At 45.7% G+C, this 25,007-nt stretch overlaps 1 protein-coding gene across 1 annotated transcript in view; it reads left to right on the top strand.

Annotated features, from left to right (window-relative positions):
• PNPLA2 (patatin like domain 2, triacylglycerol lipase) overlaps window positions 1–24,747 on the top strand; it is a 30,847-nt gene extending 6,100 nt beyond the window's left edge. The window contains exons 3-10 of the mRNA XM_080618772.1: window positions 10,732–10,964; window positions 11,151–11,216; window positions 14,317–14,526; window positions 15,445–15,505; window positions 16,428–16,595; window positions 17,046–17,178; window positions 18,062–18,184; window positions 19,017–24,747. Coding sequence (XP_080474898.1) covers window positions 10,732–10,964; window positions 11,151–11,216; window positions 14,317–14,526; window positions 15,445–15,505; window positions 16,428–16,595; window positions 17,046–17,178; window positions 18,062–18,184; window positions 19,017–19,281 — 1,259 coding nt within the window. The 3' untranslated portion in view covers window positions 19,282–24,747. The remainder of the gene's footprint in view (window positions 1–10,731; window positions 10,965–11,150; window positions 11,217–14,316; window positions 14,527–15,444; window positions 15,506–16,427; window positions 16,596–17,045; window positions 17,179–18,061; window positions 18,185–19,016) is intronic.
• Window positions 24,748–25,007: the final 260 nt, after the last annotated feature.

Here is a 25,007-nt window from a genome sequence, read left to right as displayed (position 1 = left end):
GTCCAGGCTATTTCGCTTCTTTCTACCTCTTATTTCCCAGACTCTTCAAGGTACCTGCAAGTTCTCCCTATAAAATATGAGAAACTTTTGAGTGTACTTCAGAGTCCTATGTCCAGTATTGATTATGTTTGGAATAAGGTTAGTCCTGATAAATAAAAAAACCATCCTCAGGTTCCTTACTCTGTCTTAGTTTCAAACTCCCACTGCTGTAGTGGCTACACTTCAGTTGCCCATACTCTGCCTTGTTCTTTCTGCTAAGTGTTCCTGGGACTTGAGGTGAATGTCAGGATGTGCTGTCAAGAATCTTGGAGTCAAACCCCTATATATGTATTTGTCTTGGGGTGTCTTTTCTTGTCAAGCAGGCATAAGGCACTAGAGAGGGTGGGAGCTGGTGAAAAGCAGGGGTAGAGGAAATGACTCCATGTAGAAGGTCCTAAATAAATGTGTCCTTGGGAAAAGGCAAAATGTGTCCTGGAAGTGATAAGGTCTGGGGCAGTAAAACATCCTTTTCAGGGAGCATGTAGAAGGGAGGGAATTGATGAGCCTTGGAGTGTAGGAAAGATACCTAGAGGTTGTTGTAGCTCTACCTATTGTAGCTACAAAGACAGGAGAAAAGGAGGAGAGAGTTTGGCATTTCTGGTACAATAGCTACTTGTGACAGGCCTGATCCTGTCCCAGGGGTTGTGCTGCTCTTTGTACAGTGTGTCTGGGAGAGCTGCCTTCAGTGTTCCTGGAGTCCAGGACTCTCCTCAGCTGAAAGGCTCAGAACAAGCCAAGCTCCATGCGATCCCAGAGGTGACGGGTCCGTGCAGGTGGTGTGCACTTTGTTCTTGGTGCTTGGGATATGTCAGGTGTGGAAGCTGCTAGTTTTAGTAGAACCCAGGGCTTTGTGCTGCCCTCTGGCACCTGCCCAAGCCTGAAGCTGTGGTGCTTTCTCATACAGATAAAGGCCAAATCTGCATTGATGGTTTCTGCCTGACAAATCCGCTGGAATCTGCAAGCTTTGTGAAATGTCTTTATGCAGCTGTTTCCCAGGCTTCTGGCTATGCTATCGCTGGAGAACTGAGAATGAGCCATTCTCTTCTTCATACACTATAGCTTGTTTGGATAGATACTGGTTTTGGAAGCCTTTGGGTTAGGATTTAGTAGGATCTAGGGGACCAAGTACCAGTTGAGCACTGGAGGCTATGCCAGTGTCTGAGCTGCCACTCCTGTGGATTATCTAGTTTAGCATCCTGAAGTACAGGAGATGGCATCTGAAGGTGTAGATGGATCGGGAGCCCTTTACATACGTTAATTACAAGAGCTGCTCTTGCCAGCTTCACTGAATGCTGCTGATTCAGGGCTGGGCCTAGCAAAAATTGTTATTCCAGTGTATGGTGGAGGAAGGGTGTGGATTCAGCATGCTGTAGTTATGCCATGCATGGAGAAAGTTAGAGCCCTGTTTCAGAGTGGACTGGCAGCACAAGAGGAAATTGCACTAATTTATTTAGCCCAGTGTTCTTATTCAGCGAGACTGGTAAAAACTCTTTTATAGGAACACAGTAACCGTTTAACTACCAGCCATACTTCTGCACACAGAAGGGTTAATTCTCTGTGTGTGAACTTCAGTTGGACATTGCTACATCTGTCTTGCTGCTCTCCTTGCTTGTGTGCTGCGGGAAGTATTGCACAGAAGCTCTTCCCTTGCAGGGGTCTGTGCAACCTCTGTGAGTCCTACTTTTGGTTGGTTTTGGAATCTGAGTCATCTTGATGGCTAGGAGTTGTGGCTGAGGGACCACTGCTGATATCCATAGAAGAAAGGTAACATCAGTCTCCAGATATTCTTGTGTCATGGCTCCCAAGTAATGCAGCCTGCCTTGTGGTCTGCCAGAAGATGTTTCCCAGTTAAGCTGCTTCTAGATTCCTTCTAGAGCAAAATACCCATGCCCTTCTTCTGAGAACTGCTTTGGGACAAAGCTTCTCATTCTCACTTCCTTGCTGAAGCCTGCTCCTCTCATGCTGTGGGTGGTGGGGGAGAGTTCAGGCATGTAAGGTGACACTTCACATGCCCATGTGAGATGGAAGAAGGGCAAAGCAGGCACAGCAAGCAGCATGCTTGCATGTGCCTGGGGAGGTGCATGGCATGGGTTGGAGCAGTTGGCTAGCTGTGCAAGCATGAAGGAGCTGCACACGGTGCAAGCTAAAGGCCAGTGGGGGGCTTCAGGCCTATTCCTTTTATTCTGTGCCAGGACTTTAGCAGCCACACAAGTGTATAGTGGGAAAGGACAGAGAGAAAGGAGACAGGGTGCTCTGCGTGAGAGAGCCAGCTGTATTTCTGGTAAACATCTCTGATGATCACAAAACAAACACTGCCTGTAAGTGTGCAGGAGAGCGTTCAGCAGAAGTTAGACTGTAAGCCAGTAAAAGCTGTGTGTGGGCCTTGCTTTGGTGTTGGTGAGGGTAGTGATTAGTGTGTGATAAAGCCGAAGGGGTGCTGGAGTGGCAGCTATTTCACTGGGCTCTAGACATACAGATGAGGACTGCTCACTCCACTTTTTCCTCTGTGGATCTGTAGTGCAGGTGCCCGCAAATGTATCTACTGCCCTGTAGCACTGATCTCTTTTTATCCAGAACATCTTACTTCTATTGATACCTCTCCTGTGAAGTGGAAACAGTGCACTCTTTCTGTAGGTGCATGGTGCTGTTCTGAAAACTGACCCTGAGAAGCGAGTATGGAGTGTGTGTACAACATTGTGCATGTGGTTGAGACTTGATCCTTCTGCACCCGTTCCTACTCAGAGTAACAGCCACTGAAAGCTTTGTGTTGGTGGTTTTCACTTGGATGTATAAAGCAAGAGTTGGATGTGGTTCCACTTACGCTGCTGTGCAGTGCAGAGGAGAAGGGCAATTTTGCATTATTACAGTATGGGTTTTGGTCTGTTTCTCCTCCAGTTGCCTTCTCTCGCTGAGTACTTGCTTTTGAAAAAATTACCCCAAACCTAGCATTGCTGTGGCTCAGAGTGAACAGCAGGGATCTGAGCTGTACCTTCTGTTACTCTGTGAATCCCCTTTTCTTGTCATCCCACGCCATTTGAGTTGCACTATAGCATTGACAGGATTGATGACTGAATGAGGACAGGACATGGTTTTCAGTATAGTTTGCCTGGGGTCCTGAACAGCTTTTCCTTTTCATGCACTGTTATACTATATATATTATATATGTTATACTCTCTCTAACGCAGTGAACAGAAATGCAGCATTAAGCCTCGTATTAAGGAATTACAGTGGAGAAAGATTAGGCTAGTGGGGATTGTTGTTGTGGTTGTGGCAGAGAATGATCCTGGCTGGCAGCCTGAACTGAGCTGCCTCTTGGCCTTCCTACTGATTGTTTTGTAATAGCAGCTGCACTGTGTTCTGATTTGTGTTGCAAAAATAAATGCTCCTGTCCTGACCACAGAAACAAAGCGGGCCTCAGCTTGCAGAACACCAGTCACCACGTGAGCCTTTGGTATGCCAAAGCTACGTTAAGTCTGGTGCAGCTTAGAGACATAATCAAGCATGGCAGCTCTTGTGCCTGTTTTCCCAAAGGCTTTCTGCTTCTGTACAAAACAGGAACCTGCCTTAAGGTGAGATGAGGTATGAGCTGTGCTTCTGTGCTTTTGGCTTGTGTGAGGGTCTTATCCTGTAGATACCAATGAGTGGACAGGCAGGCAGCTGTCACTGTGGGCTCTGTGGTGAGCTGCACTTTGCAAGAGGAAAAAACTCGGGCAACTTGAAAGCTGATCTTCTCTTTATGCTCCCCATATCCAGGACATGGCAGTAGTTCTGGTTCATCTATTAACTGGTATCTAGACCACACAAAATAACTATCTCTTTGTCTCTAAGGGGGAAAATTCCTCCTTTTGGTTTGGCTTTATCTAAGCAGAGAGTGACCAACAGTGTTTTGGAGTGTTTTACCCAAATTTTACTTGAAACAGAAAAGCAAACATCTTGGGGACAAACATGTTAATAAGAGGGAGGCTTCTGGCTCTGAAGCAGTTGCAGGTGATTGCATTTACTTTACTGCTGCAGGTTGCGTTGTGGCATGGTTTGTGTCTTGACTTCGCAGTGCTGAGCACTGAGAATCTGAACCAGAAAGAGTTGTGGCCAGAGCCCTTTCTTCAGCATGTGCATCTGGCTGTGAGAGCTGGTGCTGCTTGAAAAGCTGTCACTTCTTGGTGTGTCTACCTGCCCCACCTGTAAGGTGCTTACCACAGTCTGATAGGGTTCCCTAGGAGTTATTCCAATAGAGTACATATCAGTGCCGCTCACTGTTGAAGAAAAGGTGGGAAAGGCCATTATTTACACCTGATGGCTAGGCTTTCTGAGGTCTCCCCTTGGCAAAATCATTAGCTTGATGAGCTCTGGTGTTAAATCCGTGCATAGAGCTCCTGATGAGAAGGGTTACCTGCCACAGAGAGCAAGCGGTAGGGCTGTCTGTAGGCTCAGTGGGTGTATGTTATAGGGGGATTTGTGTTTGCTAGCTGCGTATTGCCAGAAGAGATACAGAAAGGAAGGTTTTCTTATTTGAAGCCAAGTCAGCTGAGCTGTTTCTTATCTGATGGCAAAATAGTCAGAGTGAGGCTGAGTGAAAACCTCAAAACAAATACACCTCAGAGCAACAAAAATTGGGGAAGTCACAGAAGAACAGCTTGTTCTGGGACATGGAGTTTCTCAATATTACTGGCTTACATGAATGTAAATGTGCAGATGTAAAAAAATATTGGTGCCTTTAAAGGCTCCACTGCTGGCTGCCACCCCCCTGCCTCAAACATTTAAAAATGGATAGTTTTACTGTGTTAAATAGTAGCAGTTTTACTGCTTCTGGAAAGTGAGGGGTAAATATCCTTTCTATATCAATGCTTTTAGGCATCTCTCCAGGATTTCACGCAGAAATTAAAGAGCTGTCACAAGCTGTGGGATATATCTGTCACCTGAAATGTCTTACTAGGGCAGATCATAAATCATTACTCTCACTTTATTTCCTGCTGGTATGGATTTCGCCTTGGACCTCCCTTTGACATCCATCCAGCCTCACTTAGAGGCTGTTGGAGAATGTCTTGGGTCAGTTTCCCTTTGGGACGAGTCAGCTTTTGTCTAGCTTAGCTCAGCTGAAGGTCTGTCTGGTTCTTGCTCTCCTGGGAAAATGTGTGGAAACCAGGTTGCTTCAGCATGCGTGTGGGAAGAGGAGCATAAGTCTGGCCAAGCAGTGGGATCTTTCATAGACTGAAGGCACTGCCCACAAGAATAGGGGTTGTCCTTTGGTCACTGGCATGTTGCTAAAAGGGGTGAATGAATGGGCCGTTTCTGGTGGTCTGAGCTCCTTGTGAGGAAACATCCAGTAAAGTTCTCTGTTAATTATTGTGTATATGTCAGTTCCAAACTTTTGTTTCAGTGCCTCTTGTTTACAGCTTTGCATTTTTGGGCTGGTGACAGGACTGTGTTATAATTAGAACTTTATCATCCAGGAGAGGCCAGGCCAGAAAAGCATGTGTTGCTGACTCTCAGTACTTAGAGAAGAGGCAGGTGCAGGAGCTGCGTGTGCTTAGCTGGAGCAGCTTGGGGATTTGTGCCTAGGAAGAACAGATCTCCTGAAACTTGTGCTCATCATTGGAAACTGGCTTTTAGATGAGATACAGGAACATCTGAAATAGTGAGGGACAGGCAGCCAAGTTAAATTAACCTTGGGGGAGACGATGCTGGTGAATTCCTTCTGACTCAGCCTATTCCTAAATTCAGCTCTGGACTGAGATTTACCAGTAGGCAACATGAGAGCTCCAGTGGTGCTCAGCAACCATCTGCGTTGCAAGTGGAGTGTAAAGATTGTAGCTGTAGACTTTTGCAGGGAGCATCTATGCTGAGTAAGGCAGAAACATAGCTTGAACAAATAGCTAAGCAGAACTTAACCAGGGACCTCATTCTGGGGCTTGATTATGCTGAGGAGGAGCTGTCTCTTGTGCTGAAGATCTTGCAGTCAAAATAGCTTGGTCATGGCATCCCAAGCTGACAGGCATTGAGCTCTCATGGTGCAGAAGGAATGCCAGAAACACGTGCCCTTCCTTCTGCTAGCTGGCTGCTTTTCAAAGCTTTTGGTATTGGTGTGTCTGGCCAGTCTGGAGCCATAGCTGGGTAATGGGACTGAGGAGAGAGGAGTGGTGCCACCTTGCTGAGGTGTAGGAAGGAGTCAGTTTGGATTCTTGCTGGTGTTGAATAAGAACAGGTTTAGTGAGGATCTGCATAGTTTCCTTCCTGCCCCACTAGTCCAGGTAAGGTATGGCAACTGCAGTCGGGGGTGTGACCTCTCAGGCTGTGCTTCCTACCATCAGGAACAGGAGATGCTTTTCCTGCATTCATCAGCTGTCTGTGCTGTTCTCTTCTCCATCCCTTTTGAGAGCCCTTCCTTTAAGCTTGCATCATGTTTACTGCTGCACTAGCCAGGGGCAGGAATGTCCCTGGCACAGAGCGTGATCTTTGTGCTGATGTGGAGCTCTCCCAGAGAGAGCTGCAGTGTCATGGCTGAGTTGCAGTCACAGGAGCTGCTGGGTGGAATGTCCACAATACCCCTCTCTCTCTTCAGCCTGTTCTGCTCCTATTTTTGGTTGTGCCTTAGGCTTTTTTTTCCACTTGTAATGCCTCATGGGTCAACTGTCCTTTTGCTGGCTGGCCAATGGCAATCAGTGTGGTCTAACATCAACAGGAGAGCATCATAGTGCCCTTGGTGCAAAAGCCCTGCTGCTGAATATTCGGGTCTGGAGGGGACCTTCTTTCCCCACTTGTCACCCCTTCTGCTGTGGGGTGTTTAACCTTTGGAATGGTTCTCATCCTTATGCATTGCACAGGCTTGAAGTAGCCTTCCTGTTTCATCTCGGAGCTCTTAGCTGCAGATATGGGTCTTCCCAGCAGCCTGGCTAACATCAGTTTTAGGTGGCTGATCTTCAGTTCTTCTTTGCCAGAGGCAGAGTAGCAACATGCTGCTGAGGCTGGAGGTGTTTGTATACAGTTATAAATAGTATGTACTGCTTGAATGCTTTTCTGATTAGTGAAAGGTAGTTTAAGGAGGACGCAAGGCAGTAGAGACTGAGATACTGGGTTATTTTGGAGCTGAGCATGATTGGTAGTGGTGAAAACCAGTCCTTTAAGGGAATGACCTTGCTCTGTCAATAAGCATAGCATAGAATTATATAAAACTGGCTTCATATAGCTTAAAAATTAAATGCCAATTAGCACTGCCTTCAGGTGTTTTCCCCATGGGTAATGGTAACTTGCCCCTTGTAGCTGCTGCATAAAAATCACAGGATGAACCAGCAGAGGTGGAGCAGCTAGCCTCTTTTGTCTGGAAAGGGACACATTGGGATGTTTCAGGACATAACTGCCTGCTGCTCATTTGTGTCATCACAACTGAAATTTGGATAAGGACAATGGTGGTATTCAAATTTATATATAACACCACCCACTGGGGCAGGATAGAAGGGGGATATGGCTTGTCTAATGCAAATGGAATATTCCGCATATTAATATGATTTTTAGAGAAACATTGGCTTAGTAAATCTGTATAAGAGAAAGTGTTGAATTAATTGGTTGGTGAGAGAAGAACAAAATGTTTTCCCAGCAAGCAATACCAACTATTATGGGTTGTCTCTGCCTCTTGGCATGTACTTCAATAAAGGAAGAGAAACTTAATTTAGCTTTTTCACATGACCCAATGTCCTGAACCACCAAATCTCTCAAAAATCATGGAGGACTTTTCTGTGGGCTGGAATTGGCACTGGACTAGTGGTAATTGACAGCTTGTGGTTGACCCCTGTAGGACTCTTCTGTTGACCGTGTCTCATTCAGCTGCTCCCTCTGGCAGGCTGTGGGCAGAATTTGAGCTGGTACTCCTAGAATAGCATTTCTGGTAGTAATGGGATTAAAGCAGTCTTACTGCTTCTGTCTCCTCCCAAATGTATTTTCAGGAGGGCTTGTCATCTGTCGTGGATCTAGCTACATAAACCCAACTCCTTTGGCTGAACCCCTAGCTAGCCTTATTTCCAGGAAGGCTGGTGGTGCTGCTGCAGATCATCCTGTGCCTGTCTCTTCCTGCAGTTCTGCACTCAGCTTTCATAGAATGGGTTGGGTTGGAAAGGACTTTAAAGATCATCTAGATCCAACCCCTCTCCCATTTTCAGGGACACCTTCCATGAGACCAGGTTGGTCCAAGTCCTGTCTAACCTAGCCTTAAACGCTGCCAGGGATGGGGCATCCACTTCTCTGGGCAACCTGTGCCAGCGCCTCAGCACCCTCACCACCTTGCTTTGGTGCAAATGAAACAGCAAGTCCAACAGAATCACAGGTGCCCTTAAACTGAAATACCTCAGAAGCTCCTCTGTGTGTGCATGTATGCAGACATGTACTAAAAAGAACCTAAACCAATGAACGCCCAGAAAGTATTCAAATAATGAAATTGCTAAAATAAGTAATAATTCTTATTTTGTTCTCTTGGCTGTGCAGTGTGATAGAGCAGGCAGCTGCAACTCCAGTCTCCCCTCAAATGCTGTGAGACAGTCTGTTTCCTCTCATAGTTGGGACTTTGCTATTTTGTTTTCCTTAAGTGAACAAAACCTTCCAGCTCACATTTTAGCTCAAGCAGTCAGTCATAAGCTCCATGTAATTGTGGTTGTTTCCAGTATTGCTATCAAATCTTCCTGTACAGTGAGATGCCAAGTGTGAAGGCATCATTCCCTAAGCATCATCTCCTGGGTGATACACACACCTCCACACTCCCACCACCAGAGCTCTCTGTGCATGCAGGCTGTCTCCCTGCAGCTGTGTGCTCAACACCCAGCCTCCCACTGGGTTTTTCAGCGAAGCCAGCAGCTCCCTGCAATGCACTCAGTGCAGTGGAGTTTCCTGGGGTCATGCGGCCAAGGAGCTGGGCTTGGATTCCCTCAGGCTTTCGCTCTATTGCTGCTTCTTCGTGTGCTTTTCCTCACCTTGTCAGATATGAAGATGGCTTAGGGAGCGTTAGGAGTGCTAATGTCATGGTGCTTATAAAATGTAATTCCTGCAAGGCTTGCTTACTTCATATTGGAAAGGATATCAATCCATGTAGCTGCTGTCTGGAACAGGTTGGGCTCAATAGCTTACTGCTAATTCAGTAAGTAAGATCAGAATTAGACTGCTAAACATTGCTCTAGGACAGAGCAAAAGACTGGGATTACAGTGCTAAAAATTGCTACGGGGCGGAACTTTGGATTTTCTGCAAAGTTGCTTCCTCACAGTGCCTAAAATCCTCACCCAGAGTCTCTGGTCATGTTCAAGAGTGCAGTTCTGTGTATGCTTGAGCTACTGGTGCTGATGGGTTTCCAAAGCACAGAATTGCATTGCCAGGCTTTGTTGTTGGAAAACATGTTGCTGACACACATGCATTGCGAAAGAGTGGGATGTGTCAACATAGTATTGAGGGTGTTACTGCTCTTATCTCCATTTTATTTATTAACCTGGGTCTAACTTTGCTTCTTTCATTCTGCTGCCTCCTTTCTGCAGTTGCAGGTTTGTGTGGGAGAGCAAGATGGAGGGATTTCCAGCTGGCTTGAGCTGGTAGTCTTTCCTCTTTCTTCACGAACTGAACTTCAGTGTGATTGAAGTCTTAATGAGTGAAAGCATGTATTTTTTTTCTCCTGTTTCTTTTATTTCCCCCCAATGATATTCTCATGTGTATTCCTGATGCCCCTGGGAGTGCAGTGATTGGCTGATTCTTAGAGGAGCTGTTGCCTTGTGTCTCACCATGGCTAGATGTATGTGGCAGTAACAGTCAGTGTGTGCAAAGAGCAGGATGCTGGCTGCTGGGGTTTGGCTTGGGTTGGTGTTTTTGCTTTGTTTTCTGCCATCCCTCCTTTCCCACTGGAGAGCTCTGATGCTGTTGCCAGGTCAGGCTCCTAGTGACCATGAGATAATGATCTTAGCAGATGCCTTCCCTTTTGTGCAGATCGGATGTCTCCTCTCCTCCAAACCCAGCTGGGTCACTGTGTGAAAGGGTAAAGCAGGCATGGCTTCATGAGTTCTACTTGCCATAAAGGCCTTGTTTAGTGCTGTGGAACTGGATGGGATGGGATCCAAAGACTGCAGGAGGCACTAAGTCACTCATTCCTTAATGGAGCACGGTGTCTGTCTTGTTCACCTGAGTGGTGGCTGACATTTGCAGTCAAGCTGGGAGCATTTAGCTCTAAAGTACAGACATTCCTGTTTACTGGCACTTTCGCTTACAGGCAGATGACTTTTTCATGTCAGAAAAAAGAAGATGCTTACTAGAAAAGCGTTAGTGGAAGATGTTTTGAAGTGGATTTAGCCATAAGCTCAAAGCTGTTAAAGCATCTCCCTTGTTTTCTTTGCTGGTCTGTGCTTTCACTAGCCCTGCATTGACCAGTGAAACAGGATCTAAGAAAAAGTGTGAGGCTTTAGCCAGATGCTAAGGTCTTCCTTGATTTTATAAAACATATGTCAGATGAGAGTAGCTCTTTGCAATGGGGGAGTGTGAGGGCCAAGAGAGCAAACTTCAATGACTCCTGTAACACTGCCTGTAATAGCTTCTTGTCTTGAGTTATATATCAGCCGGTGGGGATAAACCTCTGAGTAAAACTGTGAATGAAGCTTTTTTTGTGCCTTATTCTGTAAAGGAGAAGGCTGTTTTTTCTAGGATTTCATGGTGCATTTTTGTTTCTTTTGTTGCAGGTGAGGCTGGTGCCAGCATTATTCGAGTGTCAAAAGAAGCCCGGAAGAGGTTCTTGGGACCTCTCCACCCATCTTTCAACTTGGTGAAGATCATTCGGATCTGCCTGTCCAAGACCGTGCCAGAGAATGGGCATGAGGTTGCAGCAGGACGCTTGGGTATTTCCCTGACACGGGTCTCTGATGGAGAAAATGTAATACTGTCAGACTTCCATTCCAAGGAGGAACTGATCCAGGTAAATAGAAACTTATTGCAGAGGGCTAGGCAGGAACTGCATGCTGGTTTGTTTTCCCTTGGTCTCCAAATGTCCTTAGTATTGGAGCATAATTGCCAGCACATGCTAGTGTGATGTTCTGAGAAGAGTAATGGGGTAAGTAGGTTTTGATCTGCTGCTTACATTCTGGATCTCTTTCTCCTTCAGGCCTGTGTCTGCAGCGCCTTTATCCCTGTCTACTGTGGGCTGATACCTCCAACCTTGCGCGGAGTGGTAAGTAAGACTGTAGATGATCCTTCATTAAATCATGTGCTAATGAGTAAGAAGGCAGAAATGTTAGTACTCTATTTTGCCTGTCTGCTGGCAGCAATTAGCCTGATGAAGCACAAGAAATTCCCAAATGAACAGTTTCAGCAGTGGATGTGCCTTCTTTCCACTGCTGCCTGCTGGCTATAATATCCTGAAGACTAGAGGATTTAACATGATAGTAATATACAGCAATCTGGGCAGGTACTGACAGACTTAGCTGCTTGGTACAGTGCTGTCCATCACTGAGGCTCCAACCCTCTGTGTGTGGAGAGAACTTGGATCCAGGACAGAAATCATGAGTGCAGTCCCTCTCCCACAAGCCTGTCACTGTTGGGTTTTAACTAGTAGTGTTGATACCTGGCCTTTTGTCCATAGAGTTCTTCCTGTCCTTTCTCTGAAAATAATGTTCTACTGCCTGATAGAGCTTCTTTAACATCCTGTCCAAGGCTGTCCAGAACACTGTCTACCTTCTGTGTTTGCATGTTAGAAATGAAAACATTTGAAAGCTATGAGGAGCTGCAGCATCTCTGAATATTGCAGTTATGCTTAAGGGCCTCAGTTGAGCTTGGACTCCCCTTGTGCTACGTAGGTTAATGCAGACATTAAAAGGAAAGTTTGTTTGGAAACTAGATAGTCAAAAGGGAGAGGGAGAACTGCTATTAATGTATGTGTGCCCTGGTTTCCTGTAAGTGACCTGACCAAGATGCCTCAGTCTGTCAGAGCATAGCATCAAATCTGATCCCACTGCTACGTGTGTCCAAAAAGTGAGGTCAATTTTGCTCCTGCCTAATATATAGCTTGGCTGTCTTTGTCTTGTGCAAGCATTTTGGGCAGAAAATCACCTAGAAGAAATGTCCAATCTGCATGCAGGTTTTTTGTCCCACAGCTGGAGGCTCTTGCCTGATGCTTCTCTGGGGCTAGTTGAGGGCAGTGTGGATCAGGCAAAATCTCAAAATTCCAAAACATCAGGGTTTCTGGAATGTGCAGCTGCCTTGGCACACTGAGGGGTGACTTCTCTTGTCAAGATTCCTCATGGGGAAAGGTGGGGAGGGAATATGTGAGATGAGGAAATTAATTCCTACCTCTTCCCCAGAAAAATCATTGTTCTTTGTGTCTCTCAAGGGGGAGGGTGGTGAGGGCAGAGGTTAAATTAGGTTGGGTATGAGCCTGTGAAAAGTTTTTGAAATGGGACTGCATGGTTCCTAGCATGCCTCTGATGACTGTGACTGTATTTGCCACAGGACAGACTGATAGGCCTGGCATGAGGACAAGTTTTGAAGGCGGTGTGATTGTGTGAAAGGTGTAAAATCTGTATTCTGCCTTCCTCCTCATCTTTTTCCAGTGTTCACTCTCTTGAGCTCTGGTAGCCCCATGGAGTGGATAATGAAGATAGGTGGGGGGAAGGAAAAAAAAGGGAATTCTAAAATACTCAGAAGAGTCAGTAACTGACTTGTCAACACACGCTTTAGCCATGAACAACAGTTCATGTAGCATGTGGATGAGATGAACCCCTAACAAGGGTCAGAAAGCTAAGTGTCAGTTCACGTGAGTGAGGGCCCCTGTAAAAAAAAAGAGGACATGATAAAGGAATGGAACTGGGCAGCCCAGAAATTACCTCAGTCTGCGAACCATCCCCAAAAACTGCTGCTGCTTGCGCCTGAAGCCAGCTGGTGACTTCAGCTTGTGGCTCTGTGCAGTTAGGCTTTTCAGGGGTTTGGAGAGTGGTTAGGCTTGGGTTGCTGGAGGTTCAGGCAAATGCAAAGATGTGGCAGCTGATCTTGAGTCAAGAATGGTAATTGGCACTGCTTGGGGAATAGTGGACCAGAGAGCAGGGTCTGCATGTGTATTCCTAGATTTCCATGCAGTGAGAAGGCTTTGCCTGTCAGATTTATGTAATTAAGCCTTCTTTCTAATGTCATCCGTGTACTCATGCTGCCACCCTGAGGGAAACGTGTGTTTCTGCATCCTTACCGCAAAGCTAGTGTCCTCTTGTGAGACAAAGCAAAGCATGATGCAGAATGGAGCACCTCCTCTTCTGATCAGCAGTTCCATGCTCTGCCTGGATTCAGCCTCTGCCAGCTCAGCTCCTGACCCAGCAGAGAGCTGAACGATGGCACAGCTGCTACTATGGGGCTGTGTAGTTCCTACATGATGGTTTGCATTTGAACCTGTATGAAGGGACAGGTTCCTGTCTGGCAGGATCAACCCTGACACGAAATCAACAGGACGTTTCTGTAACTGAGGTTAAGAGCTTGAATTGTTGCTCTGCAAAGGTTTCACACTTCCTGCTCTTTTGGCTTGACCAAGGCCCTCTCCCTTTTATCTTCTGCATGTTGTTTACACTGCCAAAGGCCTGTGATAGCAATTGTCTTGCTCAGCTCCTTGTGCAGTTATGGTACACCAACAAATACTCTGAATTGAGTACATGCTACTGGGGTTGTCCTTCCTGCAAGGCTAATGCAAATGTGTTTATGGTGTGGAAGTACAGAACATTCTCTGATAAGAGAGTGCCTGTTAAGTGCAAAACACTGGTCCCCTGTGCTCTGTTATCACACCACAGAAAGTAGATTCCAAATGTGTATACATGTGTTGGAATTGCTGCTTGGTAAGCCTGCTAGCAACAAATCAGATCTTAGGTAACAAACCTTCCAGTGGGAAATCGTGTTTGAGCTTATTCATTTTAAACACAAGTGAAAAATGGCACAATGTCACAGTGTGACAACTTAGGTCAGTGCTAATTTGCACTGTAGGTGGTGGTGGTTGTGTCATTTTATTTAATTGGAAAGCTGTCAGAACCCATAGGAGATTTAAGTCAGCAGTCACACAAGTAAATATGCCTTTCTTGTGGAATGCTTGTGACCAACACACGTAACCATAGGAAGAAAGGCACATAGCAAAAGGAGATTATAGACAACACAGCTGTGCTATCACTGGCTTTGACTCCTTCTGTGCTGGTGGGTGTACTCCAATCTCTTCCCAAGTTGGCACAAATATGAATACTGTAAAAAAGCTGCTTGATCAGTTACGAGAATTGAGAGGGCTTCATTTGTCTTGATTTTTTTAGAGATACGTTGATGGAGGGATTTCTGACAACTTGCCACGATATGAGCTGAAGAATACCATCACGGTGTCTCCATTCTCAGGAGAAAGTGATATCTGTCCACGAGATGGTTCCACAAACATGCATGAGCTGAGAGTCACCAATACAAGCATCCAGTTCAACCTTCGCAACCTTTACCGCCTCTCAAAGGCCCTGTTTCCTCCAGAGGCGCATGTGAGTTTCCTGGCAATATCAGAACTTGGACAGTAGATAGGCACTGGCTATACTGGGCACTTTAGCAGAAGAAGATTCCAGACACTATTAGTTTTGTATCTCTTGTTTGTTTTTTAACCTTGACTTTATTAACCCAGTGACTTGGCAAACCTTGACCATTTACACAAGGTTGTATAGGTGGCTTGGTTTTCTTTTGCTACTGGGAGATCTTGAATTTAGGTGATGGCAGTTGCTTGGCAAATATTTTCACGTTGCTGTCTGGAGTAGTTTGCCAGGAGGTTAGGCTCACTTGTAAACAAGGGTGTATCAGCCATCAGAACCGATATGCTCTTGAGTGTTTTATTGTCAGGTTGGACCTAGTAGCCTGCAGCCAGTGGCTGTCTCCTAAAAAGTGCCAGTGGACCAGGTGTGGCTTCTACCAGCTTTGTGTACTTTGAGCAAATGCAACCTCAGATAGCCTTGGTATTTCAGCATAAGTGTGCTTGCATGTGCTGAATTACTTGGACAGGTTTTTTCCTCCCCCTCTCTAGTCTTGTTGACTTTATCTGCAAATGCAGTGGCCCTTCCTGGCACTGCTGAGAAGTATTCTGATCTGCCTGTCAGAGTGACTTGCTGAAGGCTGCACACAATAGCATAAGCTCTAGATGTGGAAATGAAGTTGATGCAAGTCTAAGCTCATTCTTGGGTAGGATTCCAGGTGTCCCTTCCAATCTTGAATTATCATGTGATCCCCATATCCACTGCATTTATGTTAAACCTCCCATATCTGCTCAAAGGCTGGGAAGAGCTGACAAGGATGAGACTTGGTTTTGGGATAGCTCAGGAGTCAGGAAAATTCCTCTAAAGCCAGCATTGAGCTGGTGTTTGCTCACCCAGGGAGTCTCCAAATGACTTGCTGTTGCCTTCCTCTGCCCACAGGTGCTGCGGGATATGTGCAAGCAGGGCTATCAGGATGCACTGCACTTCCTAAAGAAAAATGGTAAGGCTCTGTGTTTGCAGGATACACTGATTTGCTTCCTCTGTGGCAGGCTTGGTATCTTGGGTTTGAGAATAGTCAGTGGTGTGGATGAAAAGTGGAAGGGCAGAATTGAGCTGTGCCTCAGGAACTGGAATATGGGATTTATATTAAGCCTATTTTAGCACTTCAGGATGCAGATGTGGAGTGAACACCTTTCTAGTGCAATGCAGAAGGATTCTAACCATTCTCATACCAGAGTGGTGGTTTTGGCAGATCTAAGTGTTGAAATTACTTAGCATGTACTCTGTGCTACACCGACACAGTTGTTAGGCACTGGTGCCATTTGGACCTTCTGCAGATATCCTGCTTCTCCTTTTTATGTGCAGCTACGGTACGTCTAATGTTGCACAGCAGTGGCAGAGCACAGGCATGCTCTCAGAAGCCCCTCTGCACCTGGCAGTTTGACACTGCTGTTTCACTGCAAGCCACGGACTTCGTAGCTTCTGTTGTAGCAGGTTACGCGTGTGTTTGATGCCACCTAGTGTCAATTTACAGCAGATCGAGCACATCTGTTGGCTCTGTGATGCATACCTCATTGGGATAAGAGCTGTCAATACAGCTGTGTTTGTGGATTAAGCTGCAGGAGGGAAACCCTGCCTGCAAGATGGGTGACTGGCAGATTATAGCAACAAAACACTGCCAAACAGCACCTTGCAGTAATTAAAGGGGAAAAGTAGAATTTCTAGTGGGGAAAAAGAGGATGATCTTAAAGCAGCAAGGTTTCTAATTCATTGTGGTAAGAACTACAATAGGTGTAAGCTAAAGAGGCTGGGTATGATGTCTTTCTAACTGAGGCATGTTAGGGTGAGGACTAACACTAAAGGTCAGGGGAGGCAGGGCACCTAGTTTAAATCAGCCTTATGGTATGACTTCTTTTCCTCAGGTCTCCTTAATCGTCCAAGTCCTGCCCGCCCTCTGCTTGCCATAGAAGCCTCCCCAGTAGAGAAGAAAGAGGAAGAAATGGAAGCTGAGGACCAACTAGAGGACGATACTGAACTTGCTGAAGTTGAAGAGCACATCTTGGAACACTTGCCTCCCAGACTGAACCAAGGTATGATCCAAAGGGAGAGATCTCAGGCAATCTCCCTGTGCTGCCTGGTCCACTTCAGAGGATTACTGGGGATGTGTTGGGTATTGCTTGTGGGTGGGCTTGGCCATACCTAGGGATTTAACTGACACCCACTGATGATGAGATGGAGTTGTGGCCTCTTAGGTAAACTTGTGGCTTGCCCTTTGGAGGCTATTGGGAGAGGTTGACTCATTTGACATTGCTCTGAATGGTAAGGAGAGGATGGGACCTTGTTGCTCACTTCTTTGGGAGTCTGATAAAGCTAAAACCTGCTGTTCTCGGCTGCGCTGGGACAATTACTACCCTGGTCAAGACTTCCTTAAGAAGTGGAAGGTGCAGAGGGGAATCCTCAGGCTAGATAACTTCTGGGGTATGGCAAGGAAAGAGATAGTCCCACTGAGGGGATTCAAGCATATCCTCTTCTGCCTTCAGCTCTTCTGGAGGCTTGTGCTGAAAGAAAAAGTTTCTTCACTGGCATTGCCAACATGCTGCCTATACGTGTGGCCACAGCAATGATGGTGCCCTATATGCTGCCTCTGGAGTCTGCAGTTTCCTTCACTGTCAGGTAAGCCATTGGCTGGTTCCTTTAGTGGTGTTCTTCCTAATGCAGTGAAGTTTTGATGTAGTGAAACATAAATGGCCAGAGGCTAGGGTCCTCTCTGACTCTGCTGTGACCAAATACTTGGAGAAAGAGTTCCTGCCACTTACCAGACATATTAAAAACTTTAAAAAATAAAAGTCCTCCCTACCCCCCCCAAAATAAAAAAAAGGCAAAAGAAAGCAACCCAACAAACACCTCTTCCTACCGTTGTATGTGCATATAGCTACGTATAGCTATATAGCATATGTATATAGCATATATATACACATGTAGCTATATGCTATATATACATAGCATATGGCTACAGCAAATACTTCCAGCTTGAGGGAATATGGCTGTGGGCTGGAACTTGTCTTAGAAAATGGTGATAAATTTTGGAGCCTAGGGAGAAACTTGTGAACTAAGAGCACAGGGATGAAAGTGGGAACCAAATGAGGGGAGGTTCCCCTCTGCAGTGAGGAGTAGAAAATTCCCAGCCATTTCCAGTTCTATGCTTAGTGGGCTAAGAAGATGAGTCTGTCAGACTTGTTCTTTGTACAAAGTACTCTATGAAAAGTTTCTGGAAGGAAATAGCTTGTGATAGAAAAACTTAGAGAAAAACACTTTCAGAATCTGAAAATGGATGAAAAATATGGAAAGTGCAGACAAACCATAAAGAATAAGTTTCTGGGCTGTTTTCAACCTTCATAGCTTCTCCCTATTAATTCTGTGAATGGTAGTGTAAATGGCTCTTTATACATTTGTAATTAAAAATAATGAGTGACCATTGATAGGATGCAAAACTGGTGTCCTTTTCATCCTGCTGTTTGTGTGACCCAACTAATGGTTGTCTCCTGTCTCCTCCCAGGTTGCTGGAATGGCTCCCAGATATTCCAGAGGATATTAGATGGATGAGGGAGCAGATGACTGAAATCTGCAACTATCTTGTGAAGAAAGCCAAGAAGAAACTGGGCAGCCATCTTTCAGCCAGGTATGGCTGCTTTCCTCCACAGAACTGCTCTGGAGCAGCCCTCCATTTCCCCTTTCACCTTTGACTTCTACAGACCCTGCTCCAATGGAGCTGATTAATAACAGCACAAATTGACCAGAAATTGATCTGGTCCATGGTCTCTTGGCTTCCTTAACTGTTGGATAGACCCAGCACATGGTCTCCTTCCTTCTTCTCATTACAGGGTAGACCCTGTAATGAAGCTGTTAATACAGGGATAGGGCAGAAGACGTAGGTCTAATTAAAACAATATGCTAGCTTATTCCATGTTTCCTTTGGAAGACATAGGTGCTGTCTTTGTGGCATTTTCTGGCCCAAAGTCCCATAAAATTCCTTCCAAGAGGTACTTGTGTTCAAATGACCTTTTCTGCCTTGAGATCTAGGCCTGGTTTATGGTGGGGAGGCACTAGGGTGGTCAAGAAACACCAGAAGGTTTCCAAATGAGGCAGAGTACTTAGGTGTGTGTTTGTGCCTGAGCTTCTGAACTGAACTCCCTGCAGTAGGCCGTGGCTTGAGGCTGAGGTAAGACTGTGTTGTGTGGATGAGGATAGACAGCTGAGTATTAACAGGCAGAGGGTTCCAGCTGTGATTCAGATCCTAGTACAAAAGGTTGATTCTTACCCACAAGTGCTCATGGTCTTGAATAATCAAGAGATGTGAGGGGGGCAAATGGGTGCACACAGAGACTTCTAACTCTGCATAAGATTATGCAGTCAGTGGTAGAACAAAATAGCTCTATGGTTCTGGAGCTCTGGTCTGGTGACCTGCTCAAGTCTTCCCATGTACTGATTCTTTGCATGTGTTTGTCTTTCAGGCTTTACTATCACCTCGAGCTTGGACAGCCTCAGAGCCTGCCAATTTCTTCTGCATCAGCTTGTGGTGAAGCATTGCCTGTGTGGATGAGAAGCAACTGTTCTCTGTCGGATGTCATGATGAAGTGGGAGGAGTACCAGCGCCAGCTCATGCTGGGCTTACTCTGCATCAACATGGACATGCAGGCTTCTCTCTTCCCTCGGGAAGGGCTTCAGCTAAAGCTTCCACCCCTAGACTGTGCGAAAGAGTGCCTGCCGCTCTTCTGAGCCTGCTGCCCTGAGGGGATGAGGGTGGGTGGAAGGGGAGAGCATGTAGGGTGGGCCCAGTCTCATCCCTCAGCAGCAGGCTGCCCTGTGCTCATCAATATGCTGCAAAGGGGATTTCCCCGGGATGGAGACTGGTAGAATTGACTGTAGTCATTTTTTGCCCACTGGGCCAGGCAAGGGATCTCTGTGTTCGAAGACACACACGGGCTGATACCTTGCTCTAGGTTTGTGTTGAGGCGTGGCCATTGGTCATGGCCAGGCTGATGCTGACCCAGCTGGGCTTTCCCTGGTAGTGCACTTTGAATTGCCTTTGGCTTTTTACTGCCAAATAATCAGGATGTAGATGATGCTCTCAAGTTCCTTCAGTTTTTAGCCTCCTTTGTTTTTTAGAGAATGAGTCTTGCTTTTGCTTAAATCATTTGACATCCTTTAGCTCTTTGTGCTACTGAAAGATGAAGTAGCCTCTTGCCAAACCAATTTTTCTTGTGGCTTCTTTGCTGGAGTCACATCTTTTCCTCTGTCCCTGAACTGCATCCCCACTGGAAGCCAGAGCTGGCCCTGCTGCAGACTGCACTGGGACTGCAGAAAGGTAGAAAAGTTATGTATTTACTCAGATTTATGTTGTTGTGGTCTCTCCTTTTTGTTTTTTGTCTTCATGGAACTGAGCTCTGAGTGTTACTAAGTAATTGAGCTTATTTGAAGAAGTAATTTAGACAGAATTTTTTTCCAGGGAAACATGTTGAGTTAGAGGCCCCATTCCTGTCACCGTGAATGGAATTGGTGTTGAGTTGCTCTGGGAAAGCTTGGCCTGACCGTTTCAGGATCAGCTTAACAGCTGAAGCAATGCAAAGTGCTTGTAGGAAGGTGAGATTGTGCAGGGCATGTTATTTTTGAGTGGTTGTGGTGGAGTGTCACAGCAAGTGCTGGGGAATGGCTGCCTCTGACAGGGCTTTGTTCCTTAAGGGACTGTACAACTGGAGGAAATTCCAAGCAGATGATACAGAAGGGATCTCTTGCCAAACTGGATGGTTGGCTTTATCGGTTTTTTATTTATTATTTTTTCCTTAAAGAGTTTGAATGTTGAGGCTTTAGAGTGAGAAGGATTTAGGCTTGTAGCTATACCAGCCCTGCAGCTTGCCTGTCTCCTGTTTTGACTCACGGGTACAGCTCTGCAGGTAGCAATAACAGGAGCATGTGAAGTGGAAGTGAAGTTAGGACTGTTGGTGCATGTGCAGTCTGCTTGGAACGGGCTACTTGTGTTGTCCCTTAAAAGACCACAGCTAGTGGGTCTGTAGCAGGGCAGGACTGTGCCTTCTTAACATATTCCTTTTTCAGTGGTGGTCTGGTTGTGACTTGCTGTGCAAAAACATGAACTCTGTTCTTCACAGGGTGAGACACGGCTTCCCGTGGGGATTTTATGTACTTAAGCTTAAATCCTTGCACTATGGCACAAAATCAGCTCCTGGTTTCTTTTTTTTCCTCTTTTATTCTGCAGCATGTCTAGCTGCATGAGGCATCTTCTACCTCTCCTAGCACAAACAGTATGCAATTGGCCAAAGCAAACGTATGCTGTCTTTGCTGGGGAGCAGGACAGGGTATCTGAAGCTGACTACATAGCCTATACAATAGGGTAGTGATTTATAATAGACTCTTTCACACCTTTTGATTTAGAAAGGGAGAATAACCCCAGAAGTTCTACTAACAGCTGGAGAAGGCAGTGAATCTGCTCCATCACGTCTGCATGCGCAGTGTGGGTGATATGGTGAGTGCTATTTCCTACCAGCACAATTGTACTGATAGGATGTTTGTGGTGGAGACTGTGATAAACATCAGGACTTTTCTGCAGTGACCATTGCAAGCTGTGAGGCAATAGACTGGGCAGCTGTGGTGCTAACCAACTGTCCAGGAGATGCTGGTGCACGGATGAACTTGTGACCCGGAGTATCACCCCACTGCCCTTCCTGGGTGTAACCTACATGCGTAACACAAGGGCCTGCTCGCTTATGAAGTGGGCCTGCACTTGGCAGTCAGATGTAGTCTTAAGCTTTGCATAGTTAAGGCATTTAGGGAACAGAAAAGTCATTACAGGAAAAGAGAAAAATTGGAGGATTCTGAATCCAGAATAAGAATATTGGATTATAAAACAAGTCAATCTTGTGATTGTCTAAAGCTCACAGAAAAAGCTTACTCCTAGATATATATAACTCCAATTGAAGTGAACTAGCAACAAGCTACTGTCAGTTACGGGGAGCAGGATGAATTTGATGAAAACTGGAATTAAGAAAAGGTGTTTATTTTGTGGTTTGGTGTGGGATTTTTCTCCCACTTCTCTCTGGGCTACCTTCTCTGGGGTAATGGCACATGCACAGCTGCTTTGTTTGCCAGATGCATTTCTCTTTGTCAGTTACGCACACAGAGCAACTTGCCAGAGCAACTGGCAAGAACCTATAAATGCTTAATGGCAAGAAATGAAGGCATTTCATCCAGAAGCAAAACATCTGTGAGGGTCAGAGCTGGAAAAGGAAAATCTTGTGCTTAGAAGCTGCTGCCCTTTTGACTCTGCCTTGTTTGTGTTAATATATGGGTGGAGAAAATGATGCAACTATTTTTTTTATCCCTTCTTCCTGGACTGGTAAAACCACTGAGTGATTATGTAAACCACTAAACTATGAAACAAAATTCTCCTGGCAACAGAGCATGCTAAGGAATTGCAGCTTGGCACCCTTATCCCCTGGATCTTTTCTGTTTTCCTTTGGCATCAGAACTGACTGGGCTGGTGTCACTGTCTTCCCATGCTCTGACTCAGAAGGCTTGCTGGTTTTGGTCCATGTATTTCAAGAGATGAACCCCTGTGTCTGGTAAAAGGCCTGAGTTTCTTTCTGTTTCACCTCATTTGTTGTTTAGTTAATTGTATTAAACTCTCAAAGAGAAGCTTTTGCACACTTTAAACTGTAACCACAAACCAAAACCTGGCTTTAAATATAATGGTCTAACTCTTAAGGGAGGAAACTCCTGTTTTCCCTATGCTGATTTGCAGGGTGTGAACGGATACTGGGAAAGCACCACACTGTATTAACCCTTTCTTCGTGTTTATTCCTCAAGTCATGAAATGGCTATTGTATGATACTTGTTGGCTTTATAGATATAAGCTCTGATAAAGGAACTGCAGGTCTATCAAAAATACCTCAAATCTACCCTCCTCTTTCTTAAGAGAAATTTCATGCATTTGCTTGAAATCCTTCCTGCTCATTTATCACAGATTGCAAAGGATGAAGAAAGTAGGAAGATCTTGCCTGCTGATACAGAAAAAGGATGTGGCTGCTTTGGAGAACATCTTTTTGCTATGCAGTTCTGCCTCCTCTAGATCAGGGCTCACTTCTTTGAAATCTCTGGAAACCTCTTGATAGGCTCTGGATTGGATATGGAGGGCTTTATTGTGATAACTGGAATTCTTTGAGCCCTTGCTCCACATGTACATCATGGCATGTATTATCTTCTGGGCAGGAGTTGCTGATTAACCTCCCAGTTGTCAAGTTCGTAGGAACGAGGCAATTATCTGTAGCAGTTGGCCCCTTGTTCAGGAAAATGTGTGGCTGGGCAGCCCAGTGGGTAGTTGCCAGGGCCTGTCTGCTCTCCAGAATATGAGGGTTGAGACGTCAGGTTCCAAGACCAACTGTTCAACTCGCAGTCAATGTCCAATTGTCCTTACGGCATTCATTTGAACGCTGCAAGAGTGCCAGCCCTTGCAAGGGTCTTGCATCCAGGAATCCACTTTTTTTTCTCCTCTCCTTCCTGTGGTACTACTTGCTGCTTTTAACAAGGCTAATGGTGAGCTTGTGCATCTAACCAACCCCTAACCTGAACAACACTGGAGTTGTTTTATGTTGCCTATAACGGTCCGTATCTATGGCATGCTCTGTAAGCCATAGGCGTGTGTGGTATATTGGGTTTGGTTTGCTGCCTGCCCTACTGCTAATTTTGTTGCAAGCTGATTTTTCAAGGGGTAGGAGAAAATACTTCACTTTTGACCACTATCTATAGGACCTAGGAGGTGTTTTCTCCTGGCTTTCTGGAAGGCGGTGCACCTGTAACACTCGGACCAGAGGGTAAAAGACAATCTGCTGTCTGCCAGCACTGGGGTGTCCCTAGAACTTACTGTGTATTCACCAGTGGTTTTGCCCACTTTTAAAAATGAATCTAGTAATTCACTGCTTTTTCAGAGAGAAGAGCTCTCACTTTTGCCTGAGTGGTGGTGGGAGAAATACCTGAAGCTCAGTGTGTGTGTTTCCCTTAAGGGTCCATTTCTGCTAAACACACACTAAATGTGGTGGGTAGCAGGGCTGAGTGTTGCCAAAGTAAGAGAGGGCCTTGCCAACAGTTTTCTCAAGCTTTGTTTCCATCTTCTCCTTAACTCAATGAGGGAACAGACCACCTCACCTGGCTGCCACATCAGCTGGGTCGCTTGTGCCAAACATGCCCTGTGCCTTCATGGTGGGCTCTGGCCTACCTGCCCTCTGTGTCTCTGTGGTGGCTGCCGCTTAGACTGCAGCAGTGCTTACTCCCCTCTCCTCTCTCGCCTTCCCCTTGCATGTACCAGTGGGACATTGCTCTGGTTCCAGTCTGCAGGCAGCTTCACCAGGACAGTCTCTAACTGCATCCATCTCGCTATGTAGATCCACATCAGCCCTTCTGCACAGGGAGGGGAAACCTCTAGTTCCAAACAGAAGACTCAGAAAAGTAACTTTGAAATAAATACCTCTTTCTTCTGTGGTTTTCTCTTGCTCTTGAAACCAGCATCAAAAGCAGCTCTTTGAGCTCAGTGTGTCCTGAGGCTCCAGTGCTGTCATTCAGTGTGAGAAGACCCTTAAGCACACAATGCACGTAGAGATCCTGTGGAGATTACTGATGTCAGAGCAGCAACTAGACCAGCAATAGCATACACAAGTTTTGTATTTACTCAGCACTGTCATTAAGTAGTGTTCACAGTCACTTTAAAAGTTCAGTATTAATTTGATGCTTTTTTTTCTCCTTTTTTTTTCTTTTTTTTTTTTCCTAATGTTTTGCTGAAGTAAATGTACCTATTTATTTTGGCAGAAATATAACTTCTAATAAAAACTTCCTCAGTTTATTTACCTGGCTGTGGTAGGTTGCTTGTCTTGCTATTTAAAGGCTTATTAAATATTTTTGAATGCACTTGATGCTGTGGGTTTGTTTTGCTGGGCCCTACCCCATTCTAAGTCCTTTCAGGGTAAATGTGCATCCACCTGTGATGAATGGGGCATCATCTAGAGGTGAAAAATGGAGCATTTTGGCTCAGTTCTTACTCAAGCCAAAATGCCTGTTTTGTTGGAGCTTCTGGGTAGACCCTGGTTTCCAAGAGGAACTGAGCACCATCTTGTGTGAATTGCAGGTGCTTGGCACCTGTTGGTAAAAAGTTAATCACAAAGTTGAAACTTCCCCAATCCCCAGTCATCTTTTGGGGGAAACTGAACCCTGTCACTTATGCCCCTGTTTATCAGTAGGTGAAATGGATCAAACTGGCCGTCATCTGTCTTTCAGCTGGATGCCAAGGTTGCCCTGGTTAATTTCCAGCTGGGCACATGGAAACCACCAGCCCTTGGATCTTGGAAAGCTGGGAGTTTTCCTTGGTGTGAGTCCCTGGCACTGCTGGGCGGGCTGCGGAGCAGGGACACCCAGGACAGGGACAGTAACCCCACACGGGCTGA

Source organism: Psittacula echo (genome assembly GCF_963264785.1).
Source record: "Psittacula echo genome assembly, chromosome: 5".
NCBI lineage: Eukaryota > Metazoa > Chordata > Aves > Psittaciformes > Psittacidae > Psittacula > Psittacula echo.
This window is presented reverse-complemented; position numbering and strand designations above follow the sequence as displayed.